Here is a 21,171-nt window from a genome sequence, read left to right as displayed (position 1 = left end):
GATATGTTCAGATACCTACAAAGATGACCCAAACTAACAATCTAGGTTATAGAGAAATCTGGCATTAAGGAAATGTCCAGAGATCTGCAAGGATGACCACAACAATCTAAGCAATAGTGGAGAGGCCACCTTAAATATTCTTCCCTGATAATGAGATTGATGACTACCTCATATGCCATCCTAGAGCTTTCATTCAGTAAGTAGCTAATGGAAGCAGAAGCAGATACCCACAGCTAAATACTGAGCTGAACTCCTGGATTCCAGTTGCAGAGATGGAGAAGTGATGAGCACAGGGGTCAAGAACAGTCTGGAAAATCCCACAGAAACAGCTAATCTGAACAAGGGGGAGCTCATGGACTCCAGACTGATGGCTGAGAAACCAGCATAGGACCGATCCAGACACCCTGAACATGGGTCTGAGTTAGAAGGCCTGGGCAGTCTATGGGACTTCTGTCAGTGGAACTAGGATGTATTCCTAGTGAACAAACAGACTTCTGGAGCCCATTCCTTATAGAGGATACTCTCTGAGCCTAGAGACATAGGGTCTCTACCCCAAATGACTTGACAGATTTTGATTATCCCTCATGGAAGGCCTCTTCCTCCCTGGGATATGGATGGTGGATGAGATTGGGGTGTTGGTGGGGGGGCACAGGAGGATGTGAGGGAGAGGGAACTGGTATTGATATGTAAAATAAGAAAAAATATATTAAATAATATTTTTAAAGAAAGAAATACCACAGCTTAAATCACATATTGAGCCGCACACCATCATATCTGTGGCAATAGACAGATCACCCATTAAAAACTAAATAGAGAAATGCTGGAGCTGTCTAACATAAACCAAATGAATATCACAGATATTTACAAAATCATTTACCCAAACAAATAAATGTTACCTTCTTCTCAGCATCTCATGGAACTTTCTTCAAAACTGACCCTATAATCAGACATACAACCAGAGATACAAAAAATTAAATAGCCTCTATTCTATCTAACCAAAATGGACTAAAGCTGGACATTATCAACAACAGAAACAATAGAAAGTCTACAAACTCATGAAATCTGAACAACTCACTATTGAATAAATTATGTATCCATATAGGAATTTTAAAAGTTTTATAATTGTATGAAATTGGAAACACAATATATCCAAATGTTTATGGCACAATGAAATGGTTCTAAGCACTTAGTGCTGATATAAATAGACAGATTTCATATTAATAACTTAACAATCATGAGAACCTAATAGCCAGAAATAATCAAAAGGAAAGCAAACAAAAAGAAATGCAAAGAATCAATGAAAACTAGAGAGGAAGGAGTCTTTTTAAAAAACCAGTAAGATTGACAAATCTTTAGCTAAATTAACTAAAAGACAGAGAGAGAAAATCCAAATAAACAAAATTATAGTTGTTAAAAAGTGTTGGTAGCCATGCACCTAGTTTCAGACCAGTATATGTGTCCTTGTCCATCAGGTTATCTCCAGATGAAACAAAAACCTCTGGGGAAAGTCTCACGCCACAAGGAGCAGTGGACTTCAGGACAGCACAGAACAGAATACTGCTGGGATCTTGCAGAGTGCATGCTCTCATCTCTTGTAATATTGCTTCTCTTGGCAGCTTTTGTGTCATTTTGTCAATCATGCATGAGTCAGATATGATCATTCCTGGAAACTCCAAACATTTTCCCTAAAATTCTTTGGGAGCTGATGTTTCTCAAATTTCTTGTCTGGGGATGCCAGCTGTCACTTCAGATGCTGGGAGATGTCCTGATTCACTGATGACAGGATCAGAGGCAAATCACCCCTATTTCTGTAAATATGTTTCAATGAGATTTTTGTTCTTAAAAATGTGTGCCTCTATCAATCACCTTTTAGTTTTATAAACACAGGATCACCTAGCATGATATTTGACTGAACTAGCAAAATTATAAATGTTGTCTTTGTTTAAAGATGGTTTGATATATAATTTGTGGAAAAATGAATTTGACATATTTGTTTTGCCAGAGGTTGACACTAGTGTGGAAAACATGCCTGGTTTTGATGTATAAATAAAGATGGCTGGAACTACTCAGGGCTAGCCACTTGTGTGGAATTCATCTGATGATCAGAAAGTAAATCATTTTTTAGAAACGATGCCCCTTCCCCATCCTAGGACCTGAATCCAACTGTGGCAGGCCATGGCAAAGGAAGGACATAGCAACAGACACCAAGGAAATCCAGAGAATCCATCAAATTGGAAAATAAAAAAGGGAGCAGGAGGTAACTTTCTTTAAGTATCACCTACCAAAGCTGAATCAAGAGTAAATAAACATTTTAAACAGATCTATAACACACAAAAACTAGAGAAAGTGCAAGAGAAGCAGCAATTAAAAGCTCCCCAACCAATAAAATCACAGTGACAGATGAAAATAGGTCAGAATTCTATAAGACTTACTGGGAATAAGTAATTCTAATACTCCTCAAATAGTTCCACACAATGAAAACTTAAGTAATATTGCCCAGTTCATTGTAAGATACCACAGTTACGCTTCTTGTGCCCTGCTCAGAGCATCCTGACCACTGAGGACTGCCTGTAGAGGAGCCAACCCTAGAGGTCCAGCCCACATGGAGGATGCCAGCATTCTGATTCCACCTCCAAACATGGGAGGGGGTAAGTGTGGGCCTATTTCTGGCAGGCCTTCTGATGCCCTGCTTGGAGCATCCTAAGGACTGAGTACTGAGAACTTCCTTCAGGGTAGCCCGCCCTAACAGAGCAGCTTGTCCGAGACTGCCAGAATTTTGGTTCAGCCTCCAACCATGGGAGGAGTCCCACAATCACTCACTGGAGTAGGAGAACCATTGGGAAGAGAACCATGGTCAGGCAACAACAGAAAGATCAATATAAAGCCACCAGAGTCTAGGGACTAGACATCAGCAAGATCCAAACACAGATGACACAGAAGAGAATGATCCTAAAAACAACTTTATGATGATGATAGAGACACTGGAAGAGGTAATGAAAAAATCCCTTAAAGAAATGAAGGAAAAGACAAACCAAAAAACAAACAAACAAACAAACAAACAAAAACAATTCAAGCAGTGCAAGGTTTGAAAGCTGAAATAGAGACAAAACAAACAAACAAAAATCAGTCTGAGGGTCCAACAAATCCCTGCCACAAAATATCCAGGAAATATGGGACGCTGTGAAAAAGCCAAACCTAAGAATCATCTTGTCTACCTCGGCCAGCAAGGAAACACGACCACGATTCTTCGAACAGTTTATTCAGGAACCTTGTACATCAGCGTCTGCCTTCCCCAGACCCAGCAAGCCCTTAAATGTGCACTCATTGCCCAATCAGCTCATGCCACCTGGATAGGCCACAGAAGGAAAAAGTGCACCAGATCCATCAAGCACTTCCAAATAAGGCTTGTTTATAGCTAAGCTCATACTACCTAATATCCAGCCAGGCACCATCATGGGGCTATGGCTTCCCACAAAGTATAATAGGTACAGAAGGTGAATAAACCCAGTTCAAAGGTGCAGAAAATATATTCAACAAAGCATATGCAAAAACATTCCAAACCTAAAGAAAGACATGCCAATAACAGTACAGCAAGCTTACAGAGCAAGAATTAGAGTGGACAACAGAAGAAAGTCCTCTCAACACATAATAATGAAAATACCAAACATACAAAATAGAGGAAGAATATAAAGAACAGCAAAGGAAAAAAGCCAAGTAACATATAAGTGCAAACCTATCAAAATTACACCTGATTCTCCATGGAAACTCTGAAGGCCAGAAAGTCCTGGATAGATATTCTGCCAACAATAAGAGATCACAGATGCCAGCTGAGACTACTATACCCAACAAAGGTTTCAATGACTATTGATAGAGAAACCAAGATGTTCCATGATAAAACCATATTCAAACTATACAGATGAACTATTCCAGCCCTACAAAAACATCTGGAAGGAAAATTCCAAGGCAGGGAAATTAACTACACCCATAAAACCATAGGGAATAGATAATCCCAATTTACTAGGAGCCAAAAAAAGGGGGGAGGGGGGAAATCCACACAAAATACCACACTAACAACAAATCCAAAACAAAACAAGCAATAATTAACAATCAATGGTCATTAATATACATCCATCAATATTAATGGTCTTAACTAACCTATAAAAAGACACAGGCTAAAAGAATGGATATGAAGACAGAATCCATCCTCCTGCTGCATACAAGAAATACACCTCAACTTCAAAGACAGACATTTCCTCTGAGTTAAGGGTTAGGAAATGACATTCCCATTAAATGGACCCAAGAAACAAGCACAAGTAGCAATACTTATAGTTAACAAATTAGTCTTTAAACTAAAATCACTCAAAGAGATGAATAAGGTCATTTCTTATCCATCACAAGAGAAATCCATCAAGATGCAGTCTCAACTCTGAACGTCTATGTCCCAAATACAAAGGCACCGCATTTATAAAAGAAAGTTTACTAAAACTCAAATCTCATATAAAACCTTACACTTATATGGGGGGATTTCAACACCCTACTCTCAACACTAGACAGGTACACCAGACAGAAACTTAACAAAGAAACAAAGGAACAAACAGAAGTTATGACCCAATTGTTTTTAACAGACATTTATAGAACATTTCATCCAAACACAAATGAATATACCTTCTTCTCAGTCCACATTAAACTCTCTCTAAAATAGACCACATACTCAGCAACAAAGTAAACCTCAATAGGTACAAAACAATTGGAATAACCCCTGTATCTTATCAGATCACCATGCTTTAAAGTTAGAATTTAACAACAACAAAAATTACAGAAAACATACAAACTCAAGAAAATTGAACAATGTGCAATTGCATTATTCCTGGCTCAAGGAAGAAATAAAGAAATTAAAAACTTCCTAGAATCCAATGAGAATGAAGATACAAAATACCCAAACTTATGGAACACTTTGAAAGCAGTGTTCAGAGGAAAGTTCATTGTCCTAAGTGCCCACATGAAGAAATTGGAGAATTTCAATTTAGAGAATGAACAGACCAATTGAAAGCTCTAGAACAAAAAGAAGCAAACTCACCCATGAGGAGTAGGTACCACCAGGAAAACAATACAAAGAATCAATGTAACAAAGAGTTGGTTCTTTGAGAAAATAAACAAGATAGACAAAATTTTATTCAACCTAACCAAAAGACAGAGAGAGAACATGCAAATTAACAAAAGTAGAAATGAAAAGGGAGACATAACAATAGACACAGAGGAAATACAGAGACTCTTCAGGTCATACCTTGGAAATTTGATGGAAATGGACAGTTTTCAGGATAAATATCACTTACAAATTTAAGTCAAGACCAAGTAATCAATTTAAATAGACCTATAACCCCTAATATACTTGAAGCAATCATTAAATTTTGCTAACAAAAAAAAGCCCAGGGCCATATGGTTTCAGTGCAGAATTCTACCAGAAATTCAGGGAGCAGCTAATACCAATATTCCTCAAAGTGAAGGGTCAATGGCAAATACTATTATGGGGCGACAATTACCCTGACAACACAAAGACACTACTAAGAAAGAGAACTACAGACCAATATCTTTTAAGAGCATTGATGAAAAGATAATAAAATACTGGCAAATCAAATTCAAGAACACATCAGAAACATCATCCACCATGATTAGTAGGGTTCTTCCCAGAGATGCAGGAATGGTTCAACATAAGAAAATCCAGTGATGTAATCCACCATATAAACAAACTGAAAAAGAAAAACCACATGATTATCTCACTAGATGCTAAAAATGCCTTCAACAAAATCCAACATTCATGATAAAGGTCTTAGAGACATCTAGGATAACAGAGACATAACTAAACATAATAAAAACAATATATAGCAAGCCATCAGCCATTATCAAACTAAATGGAGAGAAACTCAATGTAATTCCTCTAAAATCAATAACAAGACAAGGATGACCATTCTCTACATATCTCTTTAATATTATACTTGAAATATACTTGTTGCTAGAGCAACAAGACATAAAAAGGAGATAAATGTGATACAAATTGGAAAGAAGTCAAACTTTCACTATATGCAGATGATATAATAGTTTATGTAAGTGACCCAGAAAACTCTACCAGTCAACTCATACACCTTAATTAAAGTAGCATGATACAAGATTAACTCAAAAAAGATCAGTAAGCCTAATATATACAGAAAATGAAGGGGCAAAGAAAGAAATCAGAGAAACATCACATTTTACAATAGCCATAAACAACATAAAATATCTTGGGGTAACACTAACCAAACAAGAGAACAATCTATATAATAAGAATTTGAGTCTTTAAGGAAAGGAATTAAAGAAGATACCAGAAAATGGAAAGATCTCGCATGTTCTTGGATAAGTAGGACCAACATAGTGAAAATGGTATTCTTGCCAAAAGTAATCTATAGATTCAATGCAAGCCCCATCAAAATCCTAGCACAATTCTTCACAGACTTTGAAAGAACAATCATCAACTTTATATGGAAAAAAATAAGACCCAAGATAGCCAAAGAAACCCTGTACAATAAAGGAACTTCCAGGGGCATCACCATCCCTGACTTCAATCTCTATTATTATAATGCTATAGTCCTGAAAACAGGTTGGTATTGTCACAAAATAGACAGGAAGACCAATGGAATTGAATTGAAAACCCTGATATTAACCCACACACCTATAAACACCTGATTTTTGACAAAGAAGCTAAATTTTTACAATGGAAAAAAAAGCATCTTCAACAAATGGTGCTTGCATAACTGGATATGGCGTGTAGAACTGCAGACTGATCCATATCTATCACCATGCACAAAACTAAAGTCCAAATGTATCAAAGATCTCAACATAAACTGAACCTCTTAGAAGAGACAGTGGGCGGTACTCTTGAACAAATTGGTACAAGAGAGTACTTCCTGTATATAATACCAGTAGCACTGACACTGAGATGAACAATTAATAAATAGGACCTCTTGAAACTGAGAAGCTTCTGTAAGGCAAAGGAAACAGTCAAAAAGAAAAAAATGATAGCCGACAGAATGGGAAAGATATTCACCAACCCCACATCTTCAACAAATGGTGTTGTTCAAAATGGATGGCTGCATGTGGAACAAATAGATCCACACTGATCAGCCTGCAAAAACCAAAATCCAAAAATAGCAATGACCTCAACATCAGGCTAGATATACTGAATCTGATAGAACAGAATATGGGGAATAGCCTTGAAGTTACCAGCATAGGAATATCATAAACACAGGCACTAAGATGAAGAATTTATAAATTGGACCTCATGGAACTGAGAAGCTTCTGCACTACAAAGGACACCATCACTCAAACCATGCAGCAGCCTACAGAATGGAAAATATTTTTTACCACATATACATCCAAAATATGTAAAGAACACAAAGCATGAGCAGAAAGAAAACAAGCCAATTTTTAAAACTGGGGTAAAGATCTAACAGAATGTTCTCAAAAATGAAAACACTAATGGGTGAGAAGCACTTTAAAAAATGTTTAACATCCTTAGTCTTCAGGAAATGCAAAACTATTTTAGGATTTCATCTCATACCTGTCAAAATGGCTGAAATCAATAAAGCAAATGACAGCTCATGCTGGCAAAAAGAACACTCCTCCAATGCTGGTGTAAGTGCAAACATGTATAGCTACTATAAAAATCAATGTGGCCACTCTTCAGAATCATGAAAATTTATCTCCCTCCAAATCCAGCTATACCATGCTCAGGTTTTACCCAAAAAAACATTTCATCTGACTACACAAATACTTACTCAGCCATGTTAGTTGTTGCACTACTCACAATACCCAGAAATTTGAAACAGTCTAATAGTTAAATAATAGATTAATAGATTTAAAACTGTGGAACATTTACACAAGGGAATATTACTCAGCCACTGCGGGAAAAATGAAACCATGAAAGTTTCCAGTAAGTTATGGAGTTAATCCTGAGTTAGGTACCCAGATACCAAAGAAACATGAAATGTATTCACTCATATGAGGATTTTAGCTCTTAAGTAAGTGGTAAGTAAGCAACAATGCATATAACCACAAAGGGTAGAGAGTAAGGGACTGGGGGAAAATGGACCTTCTTAGGAGGGGGAAAATAGGTAACTGTGGATGGATAAAGATGGGACAGAAAGAGAATGGTCAAAAGGGAAGTAGGAGGAAAGAGTGGACAAATGAGGGTATATGTGCAGGGACAGCTGAAAGTGAGGACCATAAGGAAACCTAATACAGTAGAAAATTCCCGTGTGTGTGTGTGTGTGTGTGTGTGTGTGTGTGTGTGTGTGTGTGTGTGTGTGGAAGGGAAGGTAGGGAGGATCTTAGAGGAGTTCAGGGCATGAAAACAATAATCAGAATATATTACATTAAAATAATTTATTTCAATAAGTAAAAATAGAGGAAAAATAAGCATGATAGTTGATCAAATTCTAAAAGTAAATGCATGCATGTTTAATAATATTTGATGCATATCATTTGATAAAGTAAATTTACTTGGTCCTACATTCTCATGGAAAATAGTTCAAGTCTTGGGCTTTCAGTCATTCATTGTTCTTCTAAATATTGTCTATATTATTCTTTACCATGTGGTTGTAACATGAACAATAATGTTTTGACAGAAATTTGCCTTTATTTATACCAAAGTATAAATGACGGTTTATAAAAAATTTTAACGATGCAATAACAACATCAAAATAAATAACTGATTGTTTTATGCTTACTTATTAATAGTGCATTTTACTACTTCTCTCTCCAAGGCTCAGAGAACATTTTGGAAGACAGGACAAAAAGAAAGCAGGAGGCAAAATATGGTGAAATTATTTTCTGGTAAAGACACAGCCATTATATTTATGATCTCAAAACAACGTATATTTCCTGACTGGTTCTGCACTAAATTGTACCTAAAAATAGTCAGTCATGGGCAAGGGAGTGGTTTAAAGAACCCTACCACTACCTTGAGAACTACTGGATATTGATTAAACGACAAAAAGTCACCTATTGGTCAGTTCACCAGTCTCCAATTGACAGTTCCAAAGCCACAGCCATGAAGATGATAGTGGTTAAACACAACAGTTCATAAAATAAAATATAGAAATATGGAAGAGTCTTGTATTATTACTGGGATGTTGACAGGGATTGGAAGAGGATGTGAATTGGTATAAGGTAAGAGTATTCACAATGTGTTATGTATGTGTATAATACAGTCAAATACCAAATTGTTTTAAAAAAATAATTTTAAGAAAACAAATTTTGAATAAACAGTGTCTCAGTAATTGCCCTCTATGCAAATGCCCTCGGTTCCCTCCCCAACACCATACACCCATCTGCTTCCATGCATAAACATACGTATACAGAAAGATCAAATTAAAGTTCATTTTTCATGGGTAAAGATGTTCCTCTCAATAAACAATTTTGTGTTTTAAAATTTACTCTCTTGAAATACAACATAAAATACTTAGAATGTAGAAATATAAATATATTCTGGAATAAAATATAATTTCTAATCATAGTTCTCCCTAGGGACTAATGTATCAAGAAAATAGCATGACAGTAGCCTTGGGAATCAGTCTTAAAATAAATGAACTATAAAATAATGTTCAGGAGAGGAATAGGATGCACAACAACAATATAATCCTTACTATGCTATTTATTTAAATATGGGGCTGCCAGATGGGAAAGAAGATTCTAATACATGTTTGAAAGAAAGACATTATTTTGTTTGCTGATTAATTTATGTGTCAATTTGACTGGGCTAAGGAATTCACAGATATATGGTGAAAAGTATTTCCAATTATGTGTATAAGGATATCTCTAAAAGTGATTAGTACCTGAATTAGAAGACTGAGAAGTAAAGATTCACAGTCAGAAGTGTTAACAGGTAACATTCAATTACCCAATATATGAGCAAAGACAGATGAAGGGTGAATTCTCTCCTTCTGTATCACTTATTTCTATCTCACTTGTTAATCTGGAACATATTATTTTCATTCATTAAGACAACAGATTCTCAAACATTCAACTCCTGAACCTATTAAATTTTCCCTCCACATGTACAGGTACACACATATACAAACACATTCACTTTTCTGACCTTTGGTCTCAAACTAAGACAAAAATAAGTTCTCTCAACAGCTTCCCTTTCAGTATAAAACTTAAATATTGTAAAATAGAGATCAATGTGTATGTTTGTATGTGCATGCATGTGTTTTTACATGTGGGTATGCATGAACATGCATGTATCTATGTATGGGTGCATGCTTATGTGTGTTTGGGTATGCATGCATATGTGTGTGTGTGTGTGTGTGTGTGTGTGTGTGTGTGTGTGTGTGTTGAGTTTTTTTGCACATTTACCATTGCACATATTTGATCTGATTCAAAAATCTTAAAGAAGACCTTAAATGTGAACATAAAACATTCATGTTAAATTAGGATTGCTACATTTAACAGTACCTTGTAAATTATCAAGAGACTAGTAATTTCAAATCACTCTTTTAAAAGATGCCTAATATTACCTGATAGTAACAAAAAAGCCAGAATAATATAAGAAAGCATCTATCTATCTATCTATCTATCTACCATCTTATCTATCTGCCTGTCTGTCTGTCTATCATCTATCTTGTGTATCTCTTACCTCTGTTACTCACATATCCACATTCACTTGTATATCCTGATTTATCCATTAAAAACCCTTGCCCTGTTTTAAAATCCATTTGGATAGGAGGTACCACAGGAAAACAACATTTTTGCATTTACCAAGTATATCCTTATCTTCGATAATCATCATCTCAACTTCTCCTCCGGTAATAATTGTACATGAGAAAGGATCTTGAAGAAGAATACTGATCTCACCAAATGACTCCTTCTCTTTAAGTTTACCCATATAAACAAGTTTTTTAACTTTTTTCTGAAAAAGATATGAACAATAGAGCTTTAAGAAAATTATTCTAATTGTCAGAAAATCAGCTATTCTTAAACCATCCTGCTAAATTGTATTAGCAATCACATTTATTGAAATCTGAGAAAACATTAACATTTTATCTTATTCATTTTATTTTATTCCTTTTATATATTAAAGCAGCAATGCAGTCAAGAGCACCTGTTATGATCAGATTTCCCATCAGCTGGGTCCCAGAGCCACATTAGCCCCAAATAACACACAGAGACACTGTATTAGATATAAAGCTATTGGCCTGTTACTAGCATTTCTTATTGCTAGGTCTGTCTTAAATATTAACCCTTTTCTATTAATCTAAGTTTTTTCATGTGGTCTTAGCTTACCAGAGAGAGGATCCAGACCTCTTTTATCTAAGTCTCTACATCTTGACTCATCTACTACATCTCCTAGAATCCTCTTTGTCTCCTAGTCCTGCTTATCTTGCTTTCCTATTGGCCAACAGGGCTTTATTCATTAACCAATAAGAGAAACATATCTATAGAATGACATCTCCCATTCTCCTCTTTTTTGTCTGAATAAAAAGGGTTTTAACTTTAACATAGTAAAATATATAACAAAACATTTATCTAATAAGAACTATTGTTAACGATATTTAATCCATTACCATTTAGCACAATTTAAAGAAAATATTTCATCATCTATCCTATCTTTGTGAGTCTAAAGTCTTATATGTAACTAATCTTCAATCCTAACTAAGGAAAACTATAAATGTAACTAGTTGTCTTTAACTCTTTCAAAGACCACAGAAGGATAATATATAACTCTAGAAATGACAGAGACAACTCGCCTGGCCAATCACCCAAAGTTCTTCTGTAATGTTCCATCTTCACCCTATAGGCCATGGTGTGTCTGGCAAACTCCTCAGCAGTGCAGGAAACTTTAAACTGTCCACCTGTATTAGCAGTTTGTCAGTCACTTTTCTCTGTGTCCTGTAGAATGTCTGGCAACTCTTCCATGAAGCAGAAACCCTGTAGCAATGTCCATCTTGTATCAGCAATCACTTTTCTATGGATCCTGCATGTCCAGTTTATACAGCATAAAGTCAAACAGTCCAGACAAGAGCTGTTTCTTGCCCAATGGCTAGTCTTTTCATATTGGAAGTAAATTTCATAATGAGTCTTCGATGCCCATCTTCCTTTCTGACACTGGTGGTGTTGCCAGGAGCAGTTGTGCCGTACTGTTAAGAAAAACCCTAAATCATTTTTAATGCCATATTCTGTAGGTCTTTGAAAGGTTTGAAGAATTCCTATCCATTTGACATATATTGCTGTATATCTGGAAAACCTAACTTAAGTATAACTTTTGACTATTATAGATAACTATCTATAATCTATACTACATTACATTACATTTTTAAATGAGCTATGCAAACACAATACCTAAACAACAGGAGAAATATATTTATCACAAAATCTACTTAAATTTGTATCAGTAAGTGAAAATCCATTCCAAAAAAAAGTATTCATTTCTATACCATAAATACCTGTATATGATATGCAAAATAGCTGACAACATTATTTAGTTACATATCTATCACATACTTTTAATGTTTATTTATTCAGGATATGTGTGAGTTAATGGTGATGATGATAATATGCATGTAGAGGATTGAGGACAACTTACAGGATTCAGTTATCATTTTTCACTACGTGAGCCAGAAATCAAACTAAGTTTGTCAGACTCAGTGACAAGCACCTTTACCAGCTGATCCACTTCCCTATCCTAAATTTCATTTTTGAATACATTAAGATGTCAAAGAAATGGTAACATAGTTGAATTCATCAAAAGCCCTAGAATACTTCATTGTGATAAGAGTGTAACTTTACCATATTTTGTGAACTACAAATCATTGTAAACCTTAGCCTTAGTTGGGAGACATGGTTACTATTGAAACACTGTAGTGGCTATAAGTGATGGTGTTAACTGAGATAGGAATTGTTTCTTGTCTTTGATCTTTTATTGTCTATCCATGTTTGCTCATAAGTGTGTTACTGGGGATTGATCTCAGGTCCTTGCACACACTATAAGCGAGTCATGTTTATATTCTAACTCTTACATGTTTTCTTAGTGATTTTAATTCAATAATCTAGTAATTTATTTCACATCTGGGGCCATGTGGAGAAGACTTTACTGCAGTTTCAGTACAGATGGTTCTAAAGAGAACATTGACATTCTTTCTGGGTGACATAATGATGATCAGGTAACAATAAGCAATGGAAAAAGTTTTCCCCAAGGGTAGGCATTTCACAGGCACTAGGACAAGGAGGAAAAATCTTTAGTATGTGTGGTGATGTCAAAGTCATAACCATTCAAATATTTACCATTTCTGTAAATGGTAAATCTTCACCCTGAGTATGAATAATGAGTCATAGCATAAGCCAATTTACAAATGTAATTAAACCCTATTAAATACTGTCAGATAAATAATCACTCATTCTTTCTATTATATGACACTTTTTTTTCCTGGTTAAAAAAAGTGAAATGAGTACATTGTATTCTTTAGGTTTGGATGTTCTCACAGCACCTGTGTCAAGATTCATACAACTTAAACTTATCATTGGTTCAATAACACCATTCAATCACTAATGGACATCTATATTGCTACTAATTCAGGGACTGTGAGGATAAATGTGAATCTTTTTTTAGGTAGACAGATTTTCTTTTCTCACTGAGTAAATAATTAGAGAAAAGGTGAATTGTGTGATAAAGTTCATCTAATCCTTCTGTTCTATTGTGGTAGCACCTTGCTTTGGTTTTAAACACCAATGCCCTGACAATGGAGAGAATTATCTTATATTGTAGTTATTGGTTATTTTGAAATTTTTAAGTCGACTTGTCTTACTCCATATGTTTTATTCCTAAGTCTTACATCTCATTACACAAAAATAAACCAAATATAAATTCCTAAAATTATTCAGCTGCTATTTTATTAAATAAAACAAAATGATGCTCAATATGCATGAAAAAGTCTTCCCAGCATCCTTTATTCATTGGAGTAGTTAATTATTAAAATAACAAATAAGTTGAAACTTACCACCTTGTTTAATCGTAGTCTCACGAGTCCAACAACATTTCTATAAATGTTACAATATCCAGAATTAATAAAACCCACAAATGAAATGACACTTCCACTTTCCACTAACACTGAAAATGAGAGAGATGCAATTATTTATAGTTATGCTACACAAAAAAAAATTCTTTGTGTATTCTGACAAGAAAAAATTAGCCTACTTGAATCAATAACTCTTTATGTTCATTTTATGAATAGATGTCACTTTACAGACACTACATACATAGAGCACAAACTTAAAAGTATGCCTGGTTTATATAAAGTGTACCCCTCTAGAAATAATTACTCAGGAGGCTTTATCAGAGGCTTTATTATCTAATAAAAGAGATGAAGGGGAGTCTTGACAAGCACCCATCTACACAAAATGCTGTGTTAAAAATACTTCTAGGTGCTGGAGAGATGGCTCAGCAATTAAGAGAGTGCACTACTTCTTCCAGAGGTCTGAGTTTAGTTCCCACCACTCATATCAGTTAGCTGCCAACCACCTGTAACTCCACTTCTAGAGATAGCCAATGTATCTGGCCACCTTGGGCATCTGCACTAAAGTGTGTGCAAACATGCATATGCTTAAATAATAAATCTTTAAAAATTATTTCTAATGTGTCTATTTAAAGTTTTCAGAGACTTGAGTAGTGAGTTTCACAAAAAGTTAACTATTGACTCTCTAGCTGGAACAAACAGCTTTCTAAGGATAATAGCAGTTACAAGCAAGGGCATTCAGGGTATTCTGGCCTATCAGAAATCCTACGTGCCTGGCTCCTATGTGTTTTATACAAATTATGTTACTGAGCTCTGGGTTTTGAACTGCTGGGAATTCTCTACATGGTCCTTGTATGTTCCTCAATGAGCAAGTTGGGAATGGGGAGGCAGAGTGAGTGTAAGTGGTTTTAAAACCTAGAGGTTTCTTCAAAGTTCCTTCTTCAAAGGTTTCTCTATTCATAGTTCTGTATTTTTATTTTATGTATTTATTGTATTTGGGGGGGGACTCGTATTCAAAGTTCTAATACACTACTCTGTGCAATACTGTTGCTCTTGTTACTCTCGTTTTTGAGGATCTAATATGTATAGAATTTCATGTTTGTTTTTCCTTTTCCATTTCAACTTTCAGAATTGCTTTGTAACATGAAATTTAATATCCCCTGTGATTGATGCTTTCTTTAGGAAATATATGAAATTCACTTAGCTATGTATGCCACAGTGTAAATTTGTTATTATTATTGTGAATATTGAACTTCAGCCTTTCTAAATATTTCAACTGCAACCAGAATCTTACTTTAAAAAGCACTGAAGGATAAAAAGAACCATAAGCAAAAGTCAGTATAAGTTCAAAACTATAAGTATGTGCCTCTAATAGTTCAAGGATACAAAATGTTATATTTAAAGTGTCCAATTATATAAAGTGTGTTGTATAAGGACTGTAATAAGATGTAAATGTTCTCAAAAGGTTGAGACTATTAGTTAATTAGAACAGTCCACCTTTATTGTTTATTTCTAATTTTGATAATTTTTAATTTCCTTTTGAAGTGAATTTTCAGCTTTTAAAATTTTTATTTAATTGCTTTCTTTCTTTTCATCTCGTATTGTTGCTTCCTACCCATGTTTCCAACTAGACTAGACTGCAACTCTTCAACTATTCTTAAATTCTTGTTTCAATTTGCTGAATGAGCTCTTATTTTTTCCCATAATAACCTCTTCTAAGGCAGCTTTTTATTTTAACAACTCTGATCTTTTTATGTAGACTTGGTTAGCCTGAAATTTACTATGCTGGTCTTGGTCATATTCTGGTCTATGCTGGTCTTGGTCATAATCATTCTTGCCTCACACACAGTGAGATTATGGGCATTTACTACCATATCTACTATATAAGATTTATCTTATGGTCATATTAATCTAATTAATTATCACCAGCTCCTCTCCAACCACCCTACTTTGAATAACTTTCATTTCAGATTTACTACTGAAAGTTTCTTTTGCTGATGCCCCTGCTTAAATTATTGTGACCAAAACATGATAACATTTATAAATATTCAATAAAATATTAGTAAATAAAATCCTGCATCATGAACTATGAATGTAAGTCAGTGGTAGAATAGTTGTTGATTATAGAGATGGATCTAGTGTTTAAAACCTAGAACTGGAAAATAAATAAATAAGGCAAACAATATGTGGAAGAGTTACATACCAAAACCAAAATCAACGGGATTTATCCAAGATATGCTGCATAAGTTCAATGTTCAAAAGTAACATAATGTATCGTATCATCAGATTGAAAAGGTACAAAGTTGGATCAATCAGTTCATAAAATACTTAATTCAATATCTATAGCTGTGCAGTTGCCTTGTAAAATATCTAGTCTGTGAAAAAACTTGTATTCCATCTCTAATGCCACAAAATAATAAAACAAAGACTAAAAACTCAATAATTACTTATAAGACAAAACTCAGCAAATTGGTATAGAAAGCAATTTGTCAACTTGATTAAAATGTCTATTTACAGATAACAACAAACATTGGGGAAGAATTTTTTTTCTATTCAGAGTGGAAATATCAAAAATACCCTATTATTTATTTTCCACATCTTACTTAAATTCCTAAAAGAATGATACAAGAGAAAAAACACAATATCTATAAAGAATAGTGAAATAAAACTTTTTCCTACAATGCGATTATATAAGTTCGAAAAAGATGGACTAAGATTCCAAAACTCATTAGGGATATCAGGTAAGGTAAAGAATACAAAATTAAAACACAAAAGTCAATCATTTTCCAAAATACCAACAATTAGTGATTTGAAATTAAAACAATACTATATTTAAGAGGTTAGAGACCTTAGAGGGAACCTATTGCTATCATTTTATCAGTCATGTTGTCAAACTGCTTGCTTCATGTTCTGCTCTCAGCTACAGTCAGAGAAGTTTTGCACTTTAGTGGAGTCAGTACTAATACAGAAATTCCTTACTATTCAAAGTGCTGAGAATAAGCAACTTAGAATGCTAAGCCTTACATGGGACACCTCATCAATTTATTCACCTTCTACCATGACTCAGGAATATCTTGGACGTTTGAGCAGAAAGAATGTAAAAGCTGGAGTGGAGGAAAGTGGAAATATTGAAACTGTCTTCTTGATATGATATGACCATTGTGTTCATGAACTCAAATGAGTTCTTGTATCTAAATAAGATCAACTCAGTTGAAATTTCCAACACAGGTTTATGGGTAAGAGGTACTTAAGCTCCGCCCCTAGATGACAAGCTATTGGCAACTGATGGCTTCTAGGGCAGTGAAAATCATTATCTTCTGTTGGGAAAGAGGTGGCAACTGATTGGTTTATTAACATTTCACAATTTACCTCACAAAATTGAGCATTTGGGCAATTATTACTGGATTTAGTGAGTTAAAACATAATAACAACAAAAGAAAGGCAAGAAGTTTGAAGGGAATTATGTTTAGAAGTTCCAGGACAATGAGAATGGGAAATAGTCAAGATATATTATTTATGTATATAAAATTTTCAAATAATAAATATACTTCATTATAAAACTAACCAAATATATACAAATGACAAAGCTACAAGATATGTATAAATGTAAAAATTATGTGCAAGTAATAAATGATGTCAAAGAAGTTCTAAATAAGTGTAGAAGTATTTTCCACCAATAAATTGAAAGATCTAATAATGTTATTATGGCAGTTTCTTCCTAAATTATCAACACACTCAGTACTGCCTCATTGAAACTAATAATGAAAGCTAAAATTTAAAAAGGAGAGATGAAGTTGGGACAGAACTAATTAAAATTCCACTGTTACCTTATTTTGTAGATACTAACACTGATTTGTTATTTCTTTGAAAGATGCAAAAGACATAAGAACAACAGAAAAATGTTGAAAGGAAAGAGCAAAGGAATAAGAAAGACATTTTTATAACCAAGACTTTTATAAAGGCACCTTCCTCAAAATGCTGTAATGTTACCAGAAAAGACACAGAACAAGAGAATGGGACAGAAACCAGACAAAGGACTCTACAAGTAGTAAAAGTTTCTTGAAATTAAAAAGCAATGCCCAAACACTGAAAATGTTCATTTCCATAGATTATAAACTGAATTCAAACACCAGCCTTCTATTGTTCATAAAATTCTCAGGATGCATCTCAGAACCTAAATGCAAAATGAAAACCTGCAAGACTTTTAGAGAAGGTAAATGCAACACTATAGAACAAGAAAATAATGGGTTTAGTACTGGCATCAAGACTATGATATTGGATGTAAGACCATGAACATGGAATGCACATGCCATTGTTAACACAAAGATCTTACTTTTGTGATCTTATTACTTAGTTATCACATCTTTCAACTATTTAAGGAGTTTCTTCTCCAATGTCATTGCTTATCCTCATTCTCCTCACTCTAGGACTCTTGAAACTCACAGAAATATCATGAGTTTGTACTTCAGCCTTGAATAAAATGTGGGGACATAGTACTTCTCAAATGAGGATGCTAAATTGTGATTTAAATTGCTTGCTTTATCTACCTGTTCAATGACATTTTTTCCTGAAATTCAACTGAGGCTCTGATATCAATCCTATACAGTACATTCTTCTGGGATTGTTATAGAAGATACAAGGCCTCATAAACAGACTTTATACCCAGGTGACTTGACTCCTTCAGTTATGTATTGAAATATAGTATACTTCTGATACATTAAAATCTAAATTTATTTCAGTTTATCAATGGCTACAGTTATATTTATGACACAGCAACTTTATAAAACTACTTCATTTCTTTCCCATTCTTGTATGAATTCACTTTTGATATGAATTCACCATCTTTCTACACATACACAGATAATTTGCCTCATTGTTCTTCATGAATATCACCTCTCACTCTATGATCTTTCAGAATTAATTTACCCATATGTTTTGGATGGATATTTAAATTACTTCCAATTGTAAAGTGCAATACAATAAAATTATTACACCAAAATTTTATATAGTCTGAATATATTAATATCATGGTTTTGAAAGATTTTACTCTGTATCACTTTTTTGTCAATTCAATTTTGAAACATGTTGAATCAATTACTTTACCTGTCCAAACTGAAAACAATTATTATTTTCTTATTTTGACAACATTGTATAACAATGATTTTTAACATTTACACTCTTTTGTTTGTTTTCCTCTTGGGAGTTGCCTTTTTTGTCCTCTTATTCTGTTTCAATCTGTCACATTTCTGTATATTTCTTTATTTCTGTCTTGTTTGTGTTCAGTCTTTCACATCATGCCTTTGAAATTTTACTATTCACTTAGTAAATGTATCTTTATATTAATTTAGAAATAATTAATTAGATAGATGTTTCTGTATTGCTACTTAATTCACGGTCATTAGTATAGAAAACAATGGATGACAGTATATTTTCATAGTCATTTCACATGTTGATGACAAGATATAATTTTAATAAAGAAAATGAAGCTTAAGGTATATACTAGGAAAAAAGATAGCTAAACTTTAGAAATTCATTGATGTTGTTATCTAAATTTGTTTTTCTCTATTTATTGAAAACTAAAAATTTTAACAAGTTACTTTAAAAGTTTAGTGACAAGAACATAAAGACAGGTATGCTGAGCCTCAGAAGAATGAATAAAATAATACTGATTTTCTCCATGACATTCATGATTCTGAGTGGGCAACTGGGCTATTCTATAAGGGCTCCTTCATGACTGAAGAAACTTTGTGGGTTTGAGTGTATCTTTTCTTTATAATTATATTTTCATTGTTTTAAAAATATGTGAACAAACGAAAGACCCAGGTACTTCTTGTGAGTAGCTAGCTATTAAGCATGCAATCAGAATCATTTTATTTAATTCCTGAATAATTACCATCAATGTTTCATACACTAGCCATGCATTCTGTGATAGAAACCCAAATATGATTTATATTTTATTTTATTGTAAATTTTCTCTATATAAATTCTATCACTATTTTCTAACATAATACTTGTCAAACAAATCTAAGATTAATATTCATGCAATCTGTGCCCAAAGTGGCAAGTTCTGTATCACTGTGCTCTTTCTAAAATAAAAGTCAAGTAAATGGTATTTTAATGCAGAAGTTTGCCAAGGTTTTTGTGTAAAGAATGACTTAGTGTTAAAATAAACGTCATAAAAGGAGATTTCTCCAGTTAACATGGCTAAGCATTAAATAATGAAAGTAATTTTTAAAACTCAAAGAAAGCCACTTGAGATACTTAAATGCTATAACTATAGTTTTTGGTCCAAATCATGTGAATATTTTTTAACAAACAAACACATAAAGGTAACAATCTTCATAAAATTCCAATAAGTCTGGGAATCTAAGGAAAACAATAGGGCCATATCTTTGACCTGCCTATTCTCTACTCATCAAAGACTTGTCATCTTTCAAAAAAGTACTTTTATGTGATATTATCTGAAATTTCTGAATATTCCAAAATGCTACTTATATCCACAGAAAATACCCCAAACACTTCTATCTTTTAAGTTTGAAAATTGGCATGAGATAGTAGGTAAATTACTTGTATAAGATATTTTTATATAAATTATATTTAAATTAGAAACAATCCCATTTTACATATAAATCTCCTTTCCCTCTCTCTCCTATCCTCCCATGCCCCATATTGACCCCCCCATCCCATCCCCCATCAACTCCCCAGGGAGGGTAGGGACTTCCTTGAGGGATCATCAAAATCTGTCAAGTCATTTGGGGTAGGCCCTAGGCCTTCCCCAGTGTATCTAGGCTGAAGGAGTTATCTCTCCATGGGAAATAGGCTACTGGTTCCACTGCCAGAGGCACCATAGACTGTCCAGGCCTCCCAGCTGACACCCCCATCCAGAGCCTGGTTCAGTCCTATATTGTTTCCCAAACTGTCAGACTGGTGTCCATGAGTTCTCCCTAATTCTACTCAGCTGTCTCTGGGTTTTCCCAGCCTGGTCTCAACACCCTTGTTCATCATTCCTCCCTCTCTACAACTTAGTACTTAGTTGTGATTATCTGCTTCTGCTCCCATCAGCTACTGGGTAAAGGTTCTAGGATGGCATTTAAGGTAGTCATCAGTCTCTGTATTGGGGAAGGGCATT

At 34.3% G+C, this 21,171-nt stretch overlaps 1 protein-coding gene across 1 annotated transcript in view; it reads right to left on the bottom strand.

Moving 5' to 3' along the window:
* The window catches only part of Cnbd1 (cyclic nucleotide binding domain containing 1), a 416,492-nt gene that overhangs the window by 82,127 nt on the left and 313,194 nt on the right, over nt 1–21,171 (bottom strand). The window contains exons 9-10 of the mRNA XM_051198441.1: nt 14,028–14,137; nt 10,786–10,942 (exon numbers count right to left, since the gene is read on the bottom strand). Coding sequence (XP_051054398.1) covers nt 10,786–10,942; nt 14,028–14,137 — 267 coding nt within the window. The remainder of the gene's footprint in view (nt 1–10,785; nt 10,943–14,027; nt 14,138–21,171) is intronic.

The sequence above is a fragment of the Phodopus roborovskii genome, unplaced genomic scaffold, assembly GCF_943737965.1.
Source record: "Phodopus roborovskii unplaced genomic scaffold, PHOROB, whole genome shotgun sequence".
Taxonomy (NCBI): domain Eukaryota; kingdom Metazoa; phylum Chordata; class Mammalia; order Rodentia; family Cricetidae; genus Phodopus; species Phodopus roborovskii.
Note: the sequence above shows the minus strand (reverse complement) of the source record. Positions and strands in the feature narration are given on the sequence as shown.